Below are 14,271 nucleotides of genomic sequence, written 5' to 3' on the forward strand. Positions count from 1 at the left end.
TAAAAATTTATGTGAAACGATTTTACGGGTCCTATTTTGTGAGACATATATCTTATTTGGGTCATCTATGAAAAAGTATTACTTTTTATTGTGAATATCGATAGGGTTGACATGTCTCAGCTCACAGATAAATATTCATGAGATCGTCTCACAAAAGATCTACTCAATACAAAAGCAACTCCATCAAGTTATACATTTATCAACATTTTTTTTTACATTTCAAACAGATTTTTTCTCAAAAGTTCGCCCATGCGATTGCGATTTTGTCATAATATATATTTATCTGTGGGTTATTTTGAGGACGATCAGAAAAACAATTTTATATATTGCATGTTCAGATAAATAGTCCACAAAACATTTAATCAAATTTGAGATTAATTTATCTTAATATTAAATTACCATCAACTCGATCCGTACAATTTTGTTAATGTTTTTGTGTGTGCAATGCACTACTAGATGTATCTTGAATGCTGGTTTACACGTAACCTTTTTTTAAAAAAAATAAAATAAAATTCAAGTTTAATTAATTAAATATGTTGCAACTTCGTGAGTCATGCCTCCCCCAACCCCACCCCCCACCCCCTGCTTCATGCCTCAATTTTACATTTTTTTTAAATAAAAAATTTATTATCAAAGTGCATGCACTATAGTTGATTGAGATATTTGTGTACATATAGTTATTTTTATAATTAAATAATGTATATTTAAATATAATAATATCGTAATAGTAAAAATAATGAAATATCATACTATATTTGGGAATTATTGTATTTAAATGATGCCACATATTATACTAGTAAAAAGCCACGAGAGACTAAACTTTCATTTCATATAATAAAATAAAAAAGAAAAATAATTTGAAACGATAAATTTTAAAAAAAAATTCCCCAAAAAAAAGGCCAAAATAGACGTGATAACCTTTGTTCTGTTAAATTTATAATTTGCTATAGAAACTAAAAAATAATTGGTCAACCTTGTTGAATGATGTCACAAGTGGCTTTCCAACTAACAAGATCTTAAAAAAGTTGTCAATTTGATTATCACCTTTTACATGTACTATTATTTTTCGTCACTCTTATTGAATCGAGCTATTTCATATCTTTATTTTTAATATAATATTAGGATTAATCGAATGAATTCAAAATAAAATTATGCGAAGTTCGCTGATATGTACATAGCAATCGTCAAACTTTTTGATATATTTAACTCTTTGTTGTATTTATTCAAAGAAAAATATGAAGGAAAAAATTACATTCAATTTTTATTTTGATGCACTAGTCTAGGGCAAGTTGTGTTGGATAGATAATATGTGGTTTCAGTAGTCAACTAAAACATGGATATTTCCTCCTATATTTAACTTGAATTAAATTCTGAGGGTGATAGCTAGCTAGGTGCAATGGTTGTTGGCACGCAAACTTGAGGAAAACATGTCCAAAATCCATTCATTTTCTAGACAAACGAAGCGATGAATTTTGACTATTTTGTGATGAAATTTGCATTTTCTGGAAAATGGTTGTTAAAAGATTTGACCATCTTTAAAACATGACTTTCCATATTTTCCCTATGGCAAGGTTTGCAAGTGTATGGTTATCGTTGCATTCGGTTCAAGAATTTTGACTAAATATTATGAGGTAAAAGTAGACGTTGATCAAGAGGTTTTGAAATCGCTCAGATTTATCTGAACTAATTTTTATGGGTTGAAATAACTTGTTATTGAGATCCAAATTAAACTGGTAAGTTTCGAATCCAAAGGCTGATATCCCAGTTCAGGTACAAGCTTTGTACATCATCCAGGTATCTGATATCTACAGACAATAATCAGAATAAAATAAAATAATCTTGTTTCAATGAATATTTAACAAGCTATTAATCTTGTTTCAAAGAACATTTAACAAGCCATGCATGCGTTCCAGGTCTTGCGTTATCTTTACGGCTAGAATCTCCTTTGCAGCTATCTGTTCTCTCTTATTTCCTTTTACACTGGAAAGAGAAGCGAACCGGAATCTCTAATAGTGGCAAGAACTAAGAAGCATTTTTGCAGAAAGATGGGATTCATCTTGTTTCCTTAACCAAAGCATGCAGCCTTTGATTCTTACAGAATATTCACACGAAAATTGAATCTAAAATACCATCGAATCTGATCTATAATCCCAGGTCACACTCTATCAACAACTTTTTACAACCTTTTGCGACCATACACGGACTAGCCATCCACCACCATCACCGATTTTTAAATCCAAGATCCTCCTTTTACCATTACCTTCCGGTTCTTCTTCACAACTTTTCGACAACTCTTTACTCTTCAAAGAGGGTTCTGGATTGCCTGTACCGACTGATGCCTCCAGAACTTGATTCACCATTTCCACAACTTCGCTCATTTTGGGCCGTGTTCTTGCAAGTCTGGACAAGCAGCGGTTGGCCACAACCGAGAGTTTGTGAGCTGATTTAAGAATATTTTTCTCTTCAATTCTTGGATCTATTATCTTCTGAAACTTCTTAGGATCTGATAGATATGGTTTTACCCAGTCTAAAAGCTTCTGATCACTTCTGGGACGGTTTCTATCCAATGGACGTCTGCCTGTTATCAGTTCGTAAAGGAAGACACCATAGCTCCATACATCGCTCTTTGATGTGAGACGACCAGTTTGAATGTATTCGGGAGCTGCATATCCCATGGTCCCAACAACCTGATATCGACCGAGTACTTATCAAGCATGAAAGTAATGACTCTAGTGTATTTTCTGATCATATGGCATCAAAGGCAAAAATTGTCTCCCAAAAGGTAAAATGTACGAGTCAATACAGCATTGCGTCATCGAGCTTACCGCAGTTGATACATGAGTTAGTCCTTCAGAAGGACCCAATCGAGCCAATCCAAAGTCTGATAGCTTAGCATTCCACTGCTCATCCAGGAGAATATTCGAAGATTTGAAATCTCGGAAGATGATCTTAACATAAAAAATGAGAGAAGAAAATCAGCCTGTACATGATAAGCCATGTTCAAACTACATGATGATATATTTTAGCTCTAACCATCTGAATATACAAAAAAGACCTATATATGGTCTAATGAAAAAGAATGAAAGATAAGGAGATGCCATAAGAATTGACCTGAAAATCCATTTCCTCGTGCAGGTAGGCTAAGCCACGGGCTGCATCTAAAGCTATCTTAAGCCTCATATCCCAGGAAAGTGGTGTAGCTGACCTAGCTGACAGATGGTCTTCCACGCTTCCGTTTGTCATGTACTCGTAAATGAGAAGCCTTTGAATACCTCTTTCATCATCCTCCGCACAGTAGCCTATGAGTTTCACGAGCTTTGGATGTTCAACAATGCCAAGAACATTAACTTCCGTCACCCATTCTTTGTGACCCTTAAATAACATAGAAGGTTCCGCTTACCATTAAGAAACTGTTCCACAATAATTTTTAGCTCAACTTTCTAAATCAGAGGCGCCTGTGCAAGATACTCATAACTAATTTCTCTACCTAAGAAGACGATAATTTATGTCTTGGAACCACTTTAGCTCAATTCATAGGAATCGACACAACAATAGTTTTCTGTTTTAACAAACCCCTCACATGTGCCTGACACCGGGAATATATGCACGGAATTAAGACACAGTTCATACATGTGGGCAATGGTTGACCATTGGACAATAAAGGCCAAAAAATAACCAGCCAAGATGAGCCTAATTAAATATAAAATGATTGCATTGCACAGGTCTTGAACTCGTCACCACCTGTTTCTAAATTCTAATACAATGTCAAACCCACTTTATCCCAAAAGCTTGAGCTTATGACGCATGACATACAATGGTTTTATATTCTCAGAGTACGGAAAGAAAAGGTGAAATCTTGAAAACAAGAAAGCGTGAGAGAGAATCTACCTGCAGTCCTCTTTTACCAAGTTGTTTCACAGCCACCTGAATTTTTTCAGATGGATTCTCGGAACTCTTGATCACACCTTTAAAAACGCATCCAAATCCACCCTCCCCAATTTTGGTAGTTCGACTGAAGTTTTTCGTCGCTTGTTTTATTTCTGAAAATGTAAAAACTCGGAGATTACTAGGTCTATCAGACAAATTTGGGAATTGGCTCCGTCCTCTAGACTCGGTACTTGTATCTGAATTCTGAGAATTAACTGCAGATCCTGATTGCCTCATTTCTTGATCAGTAAATGAGGACAATGCTGAATTTGGTGGTGTGATCTTCTCTTCTTCCTTCTTCTCTTCATTGCGAACTTGGAAACATTTCAAGGGGTTAAACAAATCCATCTGTGAAAATGGAAAAGGAGAACCTTCTTGAGAAATCATCACCAAGGCATCGGTTGCTTATCCCAAAAAACATAACAAAACAACTCAAAATTTTAATAAAGTAGGATCATGCTTCTTTAAACTAAAAGCATGAAGTGTTGACAACACAATCACATTAAACATAGTCGAGTTAACAAATATGAAACCATAGGGCGTGCCGCCACTGCTTCAAGCTATAAAGGGCAAAATGGTGAAAAGCATAACAAACGAGTTAAAAAGGTCGGCGAAAGGAAAAATCTCGAGGTAAATAAATACCATGGACATGACAACAGTTCCCATAACAATAATTTAAGTAAATTTATACAGATTCTCTATGTCACTTCTTAAAAACGAAACAGTGACAAATAATTTTACTCGCAAAAGAATACAAGCAGCAGCAAATCCACAAACACCCCAATTTCCATTACCATTTACCATGACCAAGGTAAATATCCGGTAGCACACGAGGTAGCTCGATCCTACTGAAAATCAGATATCTAACACGAGGTGGTGGAGCCATAAGAGCCAATACCATGTGGGATCAATCTTACGCCAAGAAAACCCTTGAATTGTCCCATAGCATCAACACATGGTGGATTTAGATTTATACAAATCAGTAATACTATATCGAACATGAATCTTACGTTTAGGTTTCTCAATTTGATTCCAAGAATAAACTCTTTTCATGACTCCTAGTCTAGGCACTCGAACTTACATTTTCTATCTAAAACACCCAAGAAATCAAGAACCCAAATTAAATCCAGTTAAAAGAAATATATCATGTATCATGAACTTTACCTCCGGAAGCTGAAACCAGGGACACATATCTGTCCTCAATCTTTAAATCACCTAGTAAAGTTCCAATCTTGAACGACTGCTGAAGAGACGATACAAAAGCCGGAAAAGTCTAGCCGCGATACGTCGCCGAAGTCTTATTATTGAATAAATAAATAAATTATTGAAGCCGCCCACATAATATTACAGGTACTAGAGTTAAATACACCCACAATAATAATAGGAGGGGAGAAAATTTGTGTGTATTCACATATATAAACCGTAAAGTGGAGGGACAAGTGTGAAGGCGGCCATTTAATACTGGAACTTTGTTCGCGAGAGAAGATTCTGACAAGTGAGGAAAGTCATGATCTTTGTTTGATTGAATTAGTCCGAATCGGGTCGAATGACTAAATTTCGGGGAATCGTTCTGTTCTTGATATATAGTACCCAATTTTCCTTGGTTTACGTTCGTTTGATGATTTTGGTTTGTGTTTGATTAATTACAAGTTTCTTTGGTACAAAGTGGCAATTGGGAGAAGAACAAAGTTTTCAAGTGTTATATATATACTGGTATTTTATCTCTGCACGAAAATATTATTTTTACATAATTGATTATTATTCACACAAATTTTTGTGTTAATATTATTTTTTATTACAAAAATATTATTTATTATTGTAAATATCGATTCAAATCCGAATCTTGTTTATCCTAATCCACTAAATATTTTTTGGCACGTGGCTTGGGAGATTTTATTTGATCTTTTTCTTTTTTTGGTAAATGATATGTACATGCATGTACTGTGGCGAGAGAAATGAAGTAAAAAAGGATCGAGTTACATTTTTTGAGTCCATGCATTGCGCCATCAATTTCTCCCCGCCAATTCTTCAACCAAAAACAATGGAGCTTCTCCCCAACACTGGATACCATTCTCACATCTCACCTCTAAACACCTTCACCAGAAAAGCTTTCGTTTTTTTGGCTCAAGAATCATCCCCCTCATATTTTCGTCATCCAAGCCCTGTGATCAACCTCCATGATTCTTGTTTTTTTCCCAAACAGATTATGTAAAAGAGCGTTTATCGGATTAGTGATAAAGATTCTTGTGAATCTTTGAGTTAGCTTCAAGCATTTGAACAAACACTATTGGTTAAGCATTTGTTTTTGTGACATTCTTGGATGATTTTCCTTATGTATGAGATTTGGATAGATTTTTGTTATTAAAATGAGAGGAATGAGGATTAATTCCTCTTGTATCCAATCACTGGTGCTGTTGATTTTGTTTCTTGTTCTGGGTTTCTCATGGCCTGTTTGGTGTGTGGATGGGGACGACTACTCGAATACTGGTAATCCTACAGCGATCCCACTGGTTACATCTTTTATCTACAGCCAAATTTCGAATCTTACAAAGATATTCAACAAGGAAATCACCAACAGCTTGGGATATTGCATTAAGGATGTGTGAGTTTCCTATTTTTTTTAGGTCATATTATTCCAATTAGTTTCCCATATATAAGAGTTGCTTCTTCCCAGGGACACTGATATGAATGAAGCATTCAATTTTTCGAGCAATCTGGATTTTTTGAATAATTGTGTCAAACAGACGAAAGGTATTGACATATATAATCACAAAAGATGACAAATTCAGATTTTATTTTATTTCCCTATCTAAATCTGCTTCATTTAGAGTTTGCTTTGCTTCAGTGGCTTTTATGACCTGATTGCAGACAGTCATTACTTAATTTAACAGATGTTACGAAAAGGATCTGTACAGCAGCGGAAATGAAGTTCTATTTCACTAGTTTTATGGACACAAAATCAGCCAATGCTCAATTCTTAAAACCAAACAGAAACTGTAATTTGACTTCTTGGGTCCCCGGTTGTGAGCCTGGTTGGGCTTGTGGAGTTGCTTCAAATGTTACAGTTGACCTGAAAAACTCGAAGGACATCCCTGATCGGACTCGTGATAGCCAACCTTGTTGTGAAGGTTTCTTCTGCCCTCGAGGCCTCACTTGCATGATCCGTAAGTGCATCAAAACAAATCATTCTTGTGCCATAAGCTATACATTGTTTTGCTGCTGGTCGGTAATTGGGAATATTTAAAGGTTGAAAAAAAATTACCTTGGAAGCTGCATGTTCAACTATGATTACAAGAAAAAGGATTTAGGACTTTCATAAACATCACAGAAACTATTGCACAAAATTCAGCATAAATGCACGCTTGTTTGTTCATGAAGAATTGAAAGATCTAACTCATATCTCCTGTTTTGCAACTCTATTTTAGCCTGTCCTTTAGGCTCATTTTGCCCACGTTCAAAGCTTAATACAACCTCTGGCATATGCGATCCGTAAGTCTTTTTTTCCTGCTGTACATCAATTTCTGTGTTACGTAGAATTGTTGTCGTTTGTATGATCTGTTGATATGCATGTTGGTAAAGAAAATTTCAGGTATGCTTATCAATTACCTCCTGGTAAGACAAATCATTCGTGTGGTGGAGCAGATAGATGGGCCAGTGTATCCAGTAGTGAGGAGTTATTTTGTTCAGCTGGCTCTTATTGTCCAACAACCACCAAAAAGATTACCTGCACCAAGGGGTGTGTATCTCACCACAAAGTTTACACCACTAAAAACATTTCACGAACGAGCATTCAAATAATACATAATTGGTCACCACACTTTCATTTGGATTTTCTTTTGCCTGTTTATATACTAATGATCAATGTTTGTCCACATCCAGACATTATTGCAGGCAGGGCTCAATAGACCAAAGAGGTATTCTACGAAAACATATTAAATTTTAATCATAAACGTACTAATGCATTACTTGTTCCACATTTTACGTCCCTAAGTTAGTCCCATTCTTTTCAGCGATTTGGAACAAGGTTTCTGTATGGCGGGAAAACTCTCGTCGACATTCCAAAACATACTTTGAAATGTATATTTAATTATCCAAAAGTTGCACATATGATGGAGCTTTATGTTCATTCATTATCTAGGAAAATTGTTCATACCATTTAAGATTTTCTTAATTGCTGCTTCCTGGAGCAGCTATGACATCTGATGATTGTATATATGATATTGTCATTGCACCTTTTATGAAAAGGAATAAATGTCAATAGCCGAAAGTAAATGGCTCTTTTTGAAAAAATTGATTCAACTTTCATGGCAAACATTATTAGATGGCAGAAGTTAGATATAAATGAGGTTTGAATTTTGATATAATTAAGCTGTGTTGAATTAGGTACACATAGTCATATGTGACGTATACTGAGATTGCTCATTTTCTTATGCTTAATGCTTGCAGCTTGCTTCAAGTTGAGTACTTGCAATCCAAATTCGGACAAGCAAAACATGCATGCTTATGGATTCATGCTAATTGTAAGTTCTTGCAAACATGTAATCATCTCATGCTACAAGGACGCAAAGTTATTTCATACATGCACATCTTGTAATCTGATTGACGTGCAATGGCTTCAACGCCTTCTTGCCAGAAAATTTTCTTTTGACCAATAGAAATCAGAAGTAACTGCAAATGGGGAACAGTGGATCATGAATTCCCTCAAAAGCATAGAGATCATAGACTAGAAGACAACTAATTGACATAATCTGATTTTATTTGTTGTGCAGGGAGCTCTAAGCTTGATACTGATTGTTTTTTATAATTGCTCTGATCAAGTCCTCACAACTCGATATGCAAGATTGGCCAAGTCCAGAGAACGAGCAGCGAGAAGTGCCCGGGAGACTGCGCAAGCAAGACAGAGGTGGAAGGTTGCAAAAGATATTACCAAGAAGCGAGCTACGGGCTTGCAGCAACAGCTGTCGCGTACCTTTTCACGAAAAACACAAGGGGATCAATCGAAGAATTTGAATCAATCAAGCGCAAATGATACACAACTTCCGCCGAAATTTCCAAGTACTGCTAGTGCACCTTCCTCTGGTGCTCCAAAAGCAAAGAAGGATACAGGCAGCCTAACCAAAATGCTTCAATCTCTTGAAAATGATCCAGATGGTCATGGGGGTTTTCATATGGAGATTGGAGACAAGAATATCAAGAAGCATGTTCCCAAGGCAAAACAGTTACATACTAAGAGTCAAATATTTAAGTATGCATATGGTCAACTCGAGAAAGAAAAAGCTATGGAACAGAAAAATCAGAACATGACCTTTTCAGGAGTAATCTCAATGGCCACTGATACAGACATAAAGACTAGGCCTACAATTGAGGTTGCTTTCAAGGATCTTACTATAACTCTGAATCACAAATTCAAGCATCTGATGAGGAGTGTGACAGGGAAAATACTGGCTGGACGAATATCTGCTGTCATGGGTCCATCAGGAGCAGGGAAAACAACATTTCTTTCTGCTGTGGCAGGAAAGATAAAGGGATGCACCATATCTGGTTCAATTCTCATAAATGGAAAGCCTGATCCTATTCAGTGTTACAAGAAGATCATAGGTTTTGTTCCCCAGGATGATATTGTACATGGAAACTTGACAGTAGAGGAGAACCTTCGGTTCAGTGCTCGATGCAGGTATCTTAACTTGTTTACTCATCGTGTTCCTGTAGCAACTATAGTCACCCCATTCCATGATAAGAATCACGTGAGAAATATATACCGAATTGGTGACTTTTAAGGCATATGAAATCTCTCATATATTTCATCCTTGGCTTATCATTTCAGCATAGAGTAAACTTAAAAATTATATCCACTTTGGCATATGACAACCCTAAAGATAATAAAAAGTTACTGAAGGAACATATAGTTGGCCAAGAGTGTTTGGAGCAATCTTTTTTATACCATTTCACTTGTTTTCTTACACAAAAAATACCCTGTAATTATACATAAAAACTAGAAACATCAACCCAAAAGACAGGATAACTTTACGGCGAATTATACAAAAGATAATATTTACCATACAAGGACTTAAATTCAGTTCATATCAACACTCTATGCCCAACTTGTTGAAGGAGTTGAAGAAGGGGTAATTGGTGTTCTGTGTTTGCCATCAACTTCCCTTGTTTTCATGCTTTGAGATTATTCCACCATTCTTGATAGCCATGTAGCTTGAAGCAAGTCTCACAAGTATGCTTTGGGTTTCCGCTATGAGAGAATCTTACTCCCTCTGTTGGTTCTTCATAATAACACGAAATTCTCCACCATTTAACGAAGAGAACCAGGATTTTTATTTTTGAGTGAAGATGATCTCTTAGTACATGGTTTGAAACATTTTGAAGCCATAATTGCAACGGCTGTACCTTCTATGTCAATAAAATCACGATATGTCTCATATCTTCTCGTTGAAAATGACCACAATCCTATTCCACAGTAGGGAATGGTTTATTTGGAGCATACTACTCCTAATTTAGTTAAGTCTGATATCCAATCCGTCAAGAAAAATAAACTCCCCATCTTAGAGAAGAACATTTTATTTTCGCGCATAATTTGTACGTTTTATTGGGTTAGGGTGAAATAAGCCCCAGCTTGTTTCATTTGCGCCACACTTCTCTTTAAACTGTAGATCTGAAATATGTTAGTTCCATCATAATAAGTCACACAGACCATACCTGTTTGGCAGTAGGAAATGAATAAAATTACGGATGATGAATGTATTCATCATTAATTGGTCATCCCTTCACCATAGCCTTCTCTATTCTCCATTTTCTGAAAATTCAGATCAGTCTGTTTATTTTGGTGGGATATTTATATTTCAAAACTTGTCTCTGCCTGATATATATATCTTGACAGTCTGGGACCATAAAGCATAATATTTTCCATCTAGTTTGATTCAAAATTTTGCAAGATCAGTATCATAGGTTGTGGCTGGGTTATGGGCCTGACTTTGTGTCAAGATCTGCTTCATTCTAGTAGATAAATCCTCAAGGACAGCAGAGTTCTCGCCATGCTGCTGACCATCGTTTGATGTGTACTACTTTTTCTGGGGAGCCGAGGTTTGATTTAATATATACATCCAGAAAATAAAAATCCTACGATCAATATTCTGCTACCATGAAGGAATGAGAGATGGGCAGAGAGTTTTTGGAGCAACTTTTTCCGTTCTATTTGACTTGTTCTTTTTTATAAAAACAAAATTGCCATGTAATTATACACAAAATAGCCAAACCGAATTAAGAAGGAAAACTAGAAACTTTATGCTAGCAGATAGACTAAATTTGCCACACAATGAATGAAAATACAGCTCGTCTCAACAACTACAAACCTTCCAACTGCTTTTGGTTCATAAATTAAGTTAGGGAGTCATGATGCATTTAACGTTTACATGTTTGATTGTGTTTCTTGTGATTGTTTAGACAGAGACTGTCAATGGATTATGTCGTGCAGTTGCTCTAATCAGTTCATAACATCAAATTATAGGAGATAATCTTGGATAGATGCTGTAATATGTTGTGACATGTCCTTTCATCAGTTATGCAAACTATATTTCTTTATTTTTAATTATAAAGTACGTACATTTCAAGACTAAAGTTTGCAATTTCTTTTCCTGTTAACTCGCAAATTTCTAATGCTAAGTTGACTTGGGAAAACAAGTTTCTGTTTCATGGTGTTGCAGTAAACTCCAACTTTCTTTTCATTTAATTCACCTTGTTTTGGACGTCTCATGTCTTTATTTTGTTGTCTACTCTGTGTTTTCCTCCGACTCTATAAAGGCTTTCTGAAGACATGCCGAAGCCCGATAAGGTTCTTGTTGTTGAAAGAGTTATTGAGTCCCTTGGACTACAGGCAGTCAGAGATTCACTTGTTGGGACAGTAGAGAAGCGAGGTATCTCTGGAGGCCAGAGGAAACGAGTAAATGTTGGGCTCGAATTGGTCTTGGAACCTTCATTACTAATCTTGGATGAGCCTACGTCTGGATTAGACAGTTCATCTTCCAACTTACTTCTTAGAGCTCTTCGACGTGAGGCTCTTGAAGGAGTAAGCATTTGCATGGTTGTTCACCAGCCAAGGTGGGTCCTAAAACGATCACCTACTTTTATGCATCTATGTCCCTTCCTTTCTAGAATTCCAGTATTTACAAGTTTGTGTCTTCCGGTATTTCAGCTATTCTTTGTACAAGATGTTTGATGATTTGATCCTTTTGGCGAAAGGTGGCCTTACTGTGTACCATGGACCAGTGAAGAAAGTTGAAGAATACTTCTCTAGTTTTGGAATTACCGTACCAGATCGGGTCAATCCACCAGATCACTACATTGACATTCTCGAAGGTTTAGTGAAACCAAGTTCAGGGGTGACTGTTGAACAGCTACCAGTTCGATGGATGCTTCACAATGGATATCCAGTGCCTCCAGACATGCTTCTGCATTGTGATCAAATTGGAAATTCTTCTGCCGGTGCTAGTAATAGCTCTAGTGATGCTCTAGAACCTGCTTTTACTGGAGGTTCATGGCAGGACAATCAAGAACATCAGCAACTCCTCTTTTTTCGAAGTCAAGATTTATCCAATAGAATTACACCTGGCGTGATGCGGCAGTATAGATATTATGTTGGAAGGTACATAATAAGAGTCTTTTTCGGTGTCGTCCATGGGGTTTCGAACTCATATTGCGATAGAGAGTTAATGGTCTTCAAATTTTGCAATTATTGTCTTCAAGGGTTACATTATTTTTACCCCTGTGCTGTTTAGTGATTATGTCGGCATTTATATGCTGTAATCTTTTTCAGAAATAGCAAGCAACGACTACGAGAAGCCAAACTACAAGCAGCAGATTATATGATCCTTTTGCTAGCTGGAGCATGCTTAGGAACACTTTCTAAAGTGAAGGGCGATACATTTGGTTATCATGGTTATATGTATACAATCATCGCTGTCTGTGAGTAACTTTTTTACCAGCACCTTGTCACACATCCATTTTCACTTAATTTTTATAATTTCTTTATTCTTTAGTACTCGTACCTGAACATAATATGGTATTTGCAGCACTCCTTTGCAAGATTTCAGCTTTACGGTCATTTTCATTGGACAAATTACACTACCGGAGAGAAAGCGAAAGTGGCATGAGCAGTCTAGCATATTTCCTCTCCAAGGATACAGTAGATCATTTCAGCACCCTTATCAAGCCTCTGGTTTTTCTTTCCATGTTCTTTTTCTTCAACAATCCAAGATCAACATTCGTGGATAATTATGTGGTTTTGCTCTGCCTAGTGTACTGTGTGACAGGCATAGCCTACATATTTGCCATCTTCCTTCAACCAGGTCCAGCACAACTGGTACGCCATCATAGATATGTATAGACATATCATCCACAAACTCATTATTCGCTAGGTGTATTAAGCCTCTTTTTCTTGTGATACAGTGGTGTGTGCTGCTTCCTGTCGTTTTTACCCTCATCTCGAATCAAGGAAAAGACGATAAATTTGGAAAGATATTAGGACCGTATTGTTACCCGACATGGGCTTTGGAAGCGTTTCTCATAGCCAATGCTCAAAGGTCAGAAACTTTACATGTTATTAGTACCTGAATTCTGAGTGTTCTTACAGTTCCCAGGTACTGAATTTGCATGATATTTGCTTTGTGTTTTCTCAGATACTCTGGAGTATGGTTGATAACACGTTGCGACACGTTAAATGAACTGGGATATAGTGTTCACCATTGGAGTTATTGTCTTGTTTTATTGGTAGGTAGCGGTATAGGATGTAGGTTTATAGCTTTCTTCTGTTTGCTGAAGTTCGGAAAGAAATGAATCGTAGACATCATATGTATCATATGTATTGTAAAGAATGAAAGCGCTTTTAGTTGTGTTGTAGCATAGTTGTCATTTATTCTGTGATCCAATCATTTTAAAATCGTGTTCAACCATCCCCACACCCCACCCACCCTTACCTGTTGTCGTTATAATCTATACTAAAAGGAATTATTCATAACATTCTCTCGATGTATGTCTTTAATGGTGTAGAGTTATCACATCTTCTCGAGTGAATATGTTGTATCGAGTTTTCTCGTTAAGGTTTATGTGGTTAACGTGATTTGTAAACTATTTTGTCAATCAAGAGATTTATAAAACGCACATCGGAGGATAATGACTGTTGATTCTTACATGTCTTGGTAAAAATGTGTACCTAAGTTCCATTCCAAGACTTCTCAAAATTCCGGTACTAATTTTTTGTGAAAAAGACTAAATTAGTCTTGAGCCAACTCCCTTATACCAAATAAAAAGGCATCACTCTCGTTATCAAATTACAAATTA

General features: G+C 36.4%; 2 protein-coding genes across 3 annotated transcripts; one reads left to right on the forward strand and one right to left on the reverse strand.

Annotated features, from left to right (window-relative positions):
* Positions 1-1,734: 1,734 nt before the first annotated feature.
* LOC140817626 (serine/threonine-protein kinase PCRK1-like) lies at positions 1,735-5,522 on the reverse strand. 2 transcript variants are annotated; one of them, XM_073177379.1, is made up of 5 exons: positions 5,117-5,522; positions 3,889-4,298; positions 3,112-3,372; positions 2,826-2,948; positions 1,735-2,687 (listed from the first exon to the last, which is right to left on the reverse strand). In XM_073177379.1, exons 2-5 carry the CDS (start codon positions 4,273-4,275, stop codon positions 2,166-2,168), a joined length of 1,293 nt encoding a protein of 430 aa, XP_073033480.1. In that variant the 5' UTR covers positions 4,276-4,298; positions 5,117-5,522; the 3' UTR covers positions 1,735-2,165. The 2 variants fall into 2 exon arrangements, with proteins under 2 accessions (XP_073033480.1, XP_073033479.1); XM_073177378.1 differs by having other exon boundaries at positions 3,889-4,275; positions 5,092-5,519.
* A 388-nt stretch (positions 5,523-5,910) lies between these two features.
* Positions 5,911-13,828, forward strand: LOC140817653 (putative white-brown complex homolog protein 30). The gene is made up of 14 exons (XM_073177380.1): positions 5,911-6,529; positions 6,602-6,678; positions 6,819-7,091; positions 7,353-7,416; positions 7,517-7,663; positions 7,807-7,841; positions 8,374-8,447; positions 8,697-9,601; positions 11,737-12,033; positions 12,128-12,577; positions 12,749-12,897; positions 13,005-13,294; positions 13,381-13,514; positions 13,611-13,828. Exons 1-14 carry the CDS (start codon positions 6,294-6,296, stop codon positions 13,765-13,767), a joined length of 3,288 nt encoding a protein of 1,095 aa, XP_073033481.1. The 5' UTR covers positions 5,911-6,293; the 3' UTR covers positions 13,768-13,828.
* The last annotated feature ends 443 nt before the right edge of the window (positions 13,829-14,271 follow it).

Source organism: Primulina eburnea, chromosome 2 (assembly GCF_022965805.1).
Source record: "Primulina eburnea isolate SZY01 chromosome 2, ASM2296580v1, whole genome shotgun sequence".
Lineage (NCBI taxonomy): Eukaryota > Viridiplantae > Streptophyta > Magnoliopsida > Lamiales > Gesneriaceae > Primulina > Primulina eburnea.

Bases quoted from the DNA above. Each gene is read 5' to 3' on its own strand.
- LOC140817626 (XM_073177378.1), bottom strand. From the start codon at position 5,118: ATGTGTCCCTGGTTTCAGCTTCCGGAG. The intron at 3,373-3,888 runs GTAGATTCTCTC...ATGTTATTTAAG, and splicing joins TTGGTAAAAGAGGACTGCAG to GGTCACAAAGAATGGGTGAC. The intron at 2,949-3,111 runs GTCAATTCTTAT...TTTTATGTTAAG, and splicing joins ACGAGGAAATGGATTTTCAG to ATCATCTTCCGAGATTTCAA.
- LOC140817653 (XM_073177380.1), top strand. From the start codon at position 6,294: ATGAGAGGAATGAGGATTAATTCCTCTTGTATCCAATCACTGGTGCTG. The intron at 7,664-7,806 runs GTGTGTATCTCA...GTCCACATCCAG, and splicing joins AAGATTACCTGCACCAAGGG to ACATTATTGCAGGCAGGGCT. The intron at 12,898-13,004 runs GTGAGTAACTTT...TGGTATTTGCAG, and splicing joins GTATACAATCATCGCTGTCT to CACTCCTTTGCAAGATTTCA.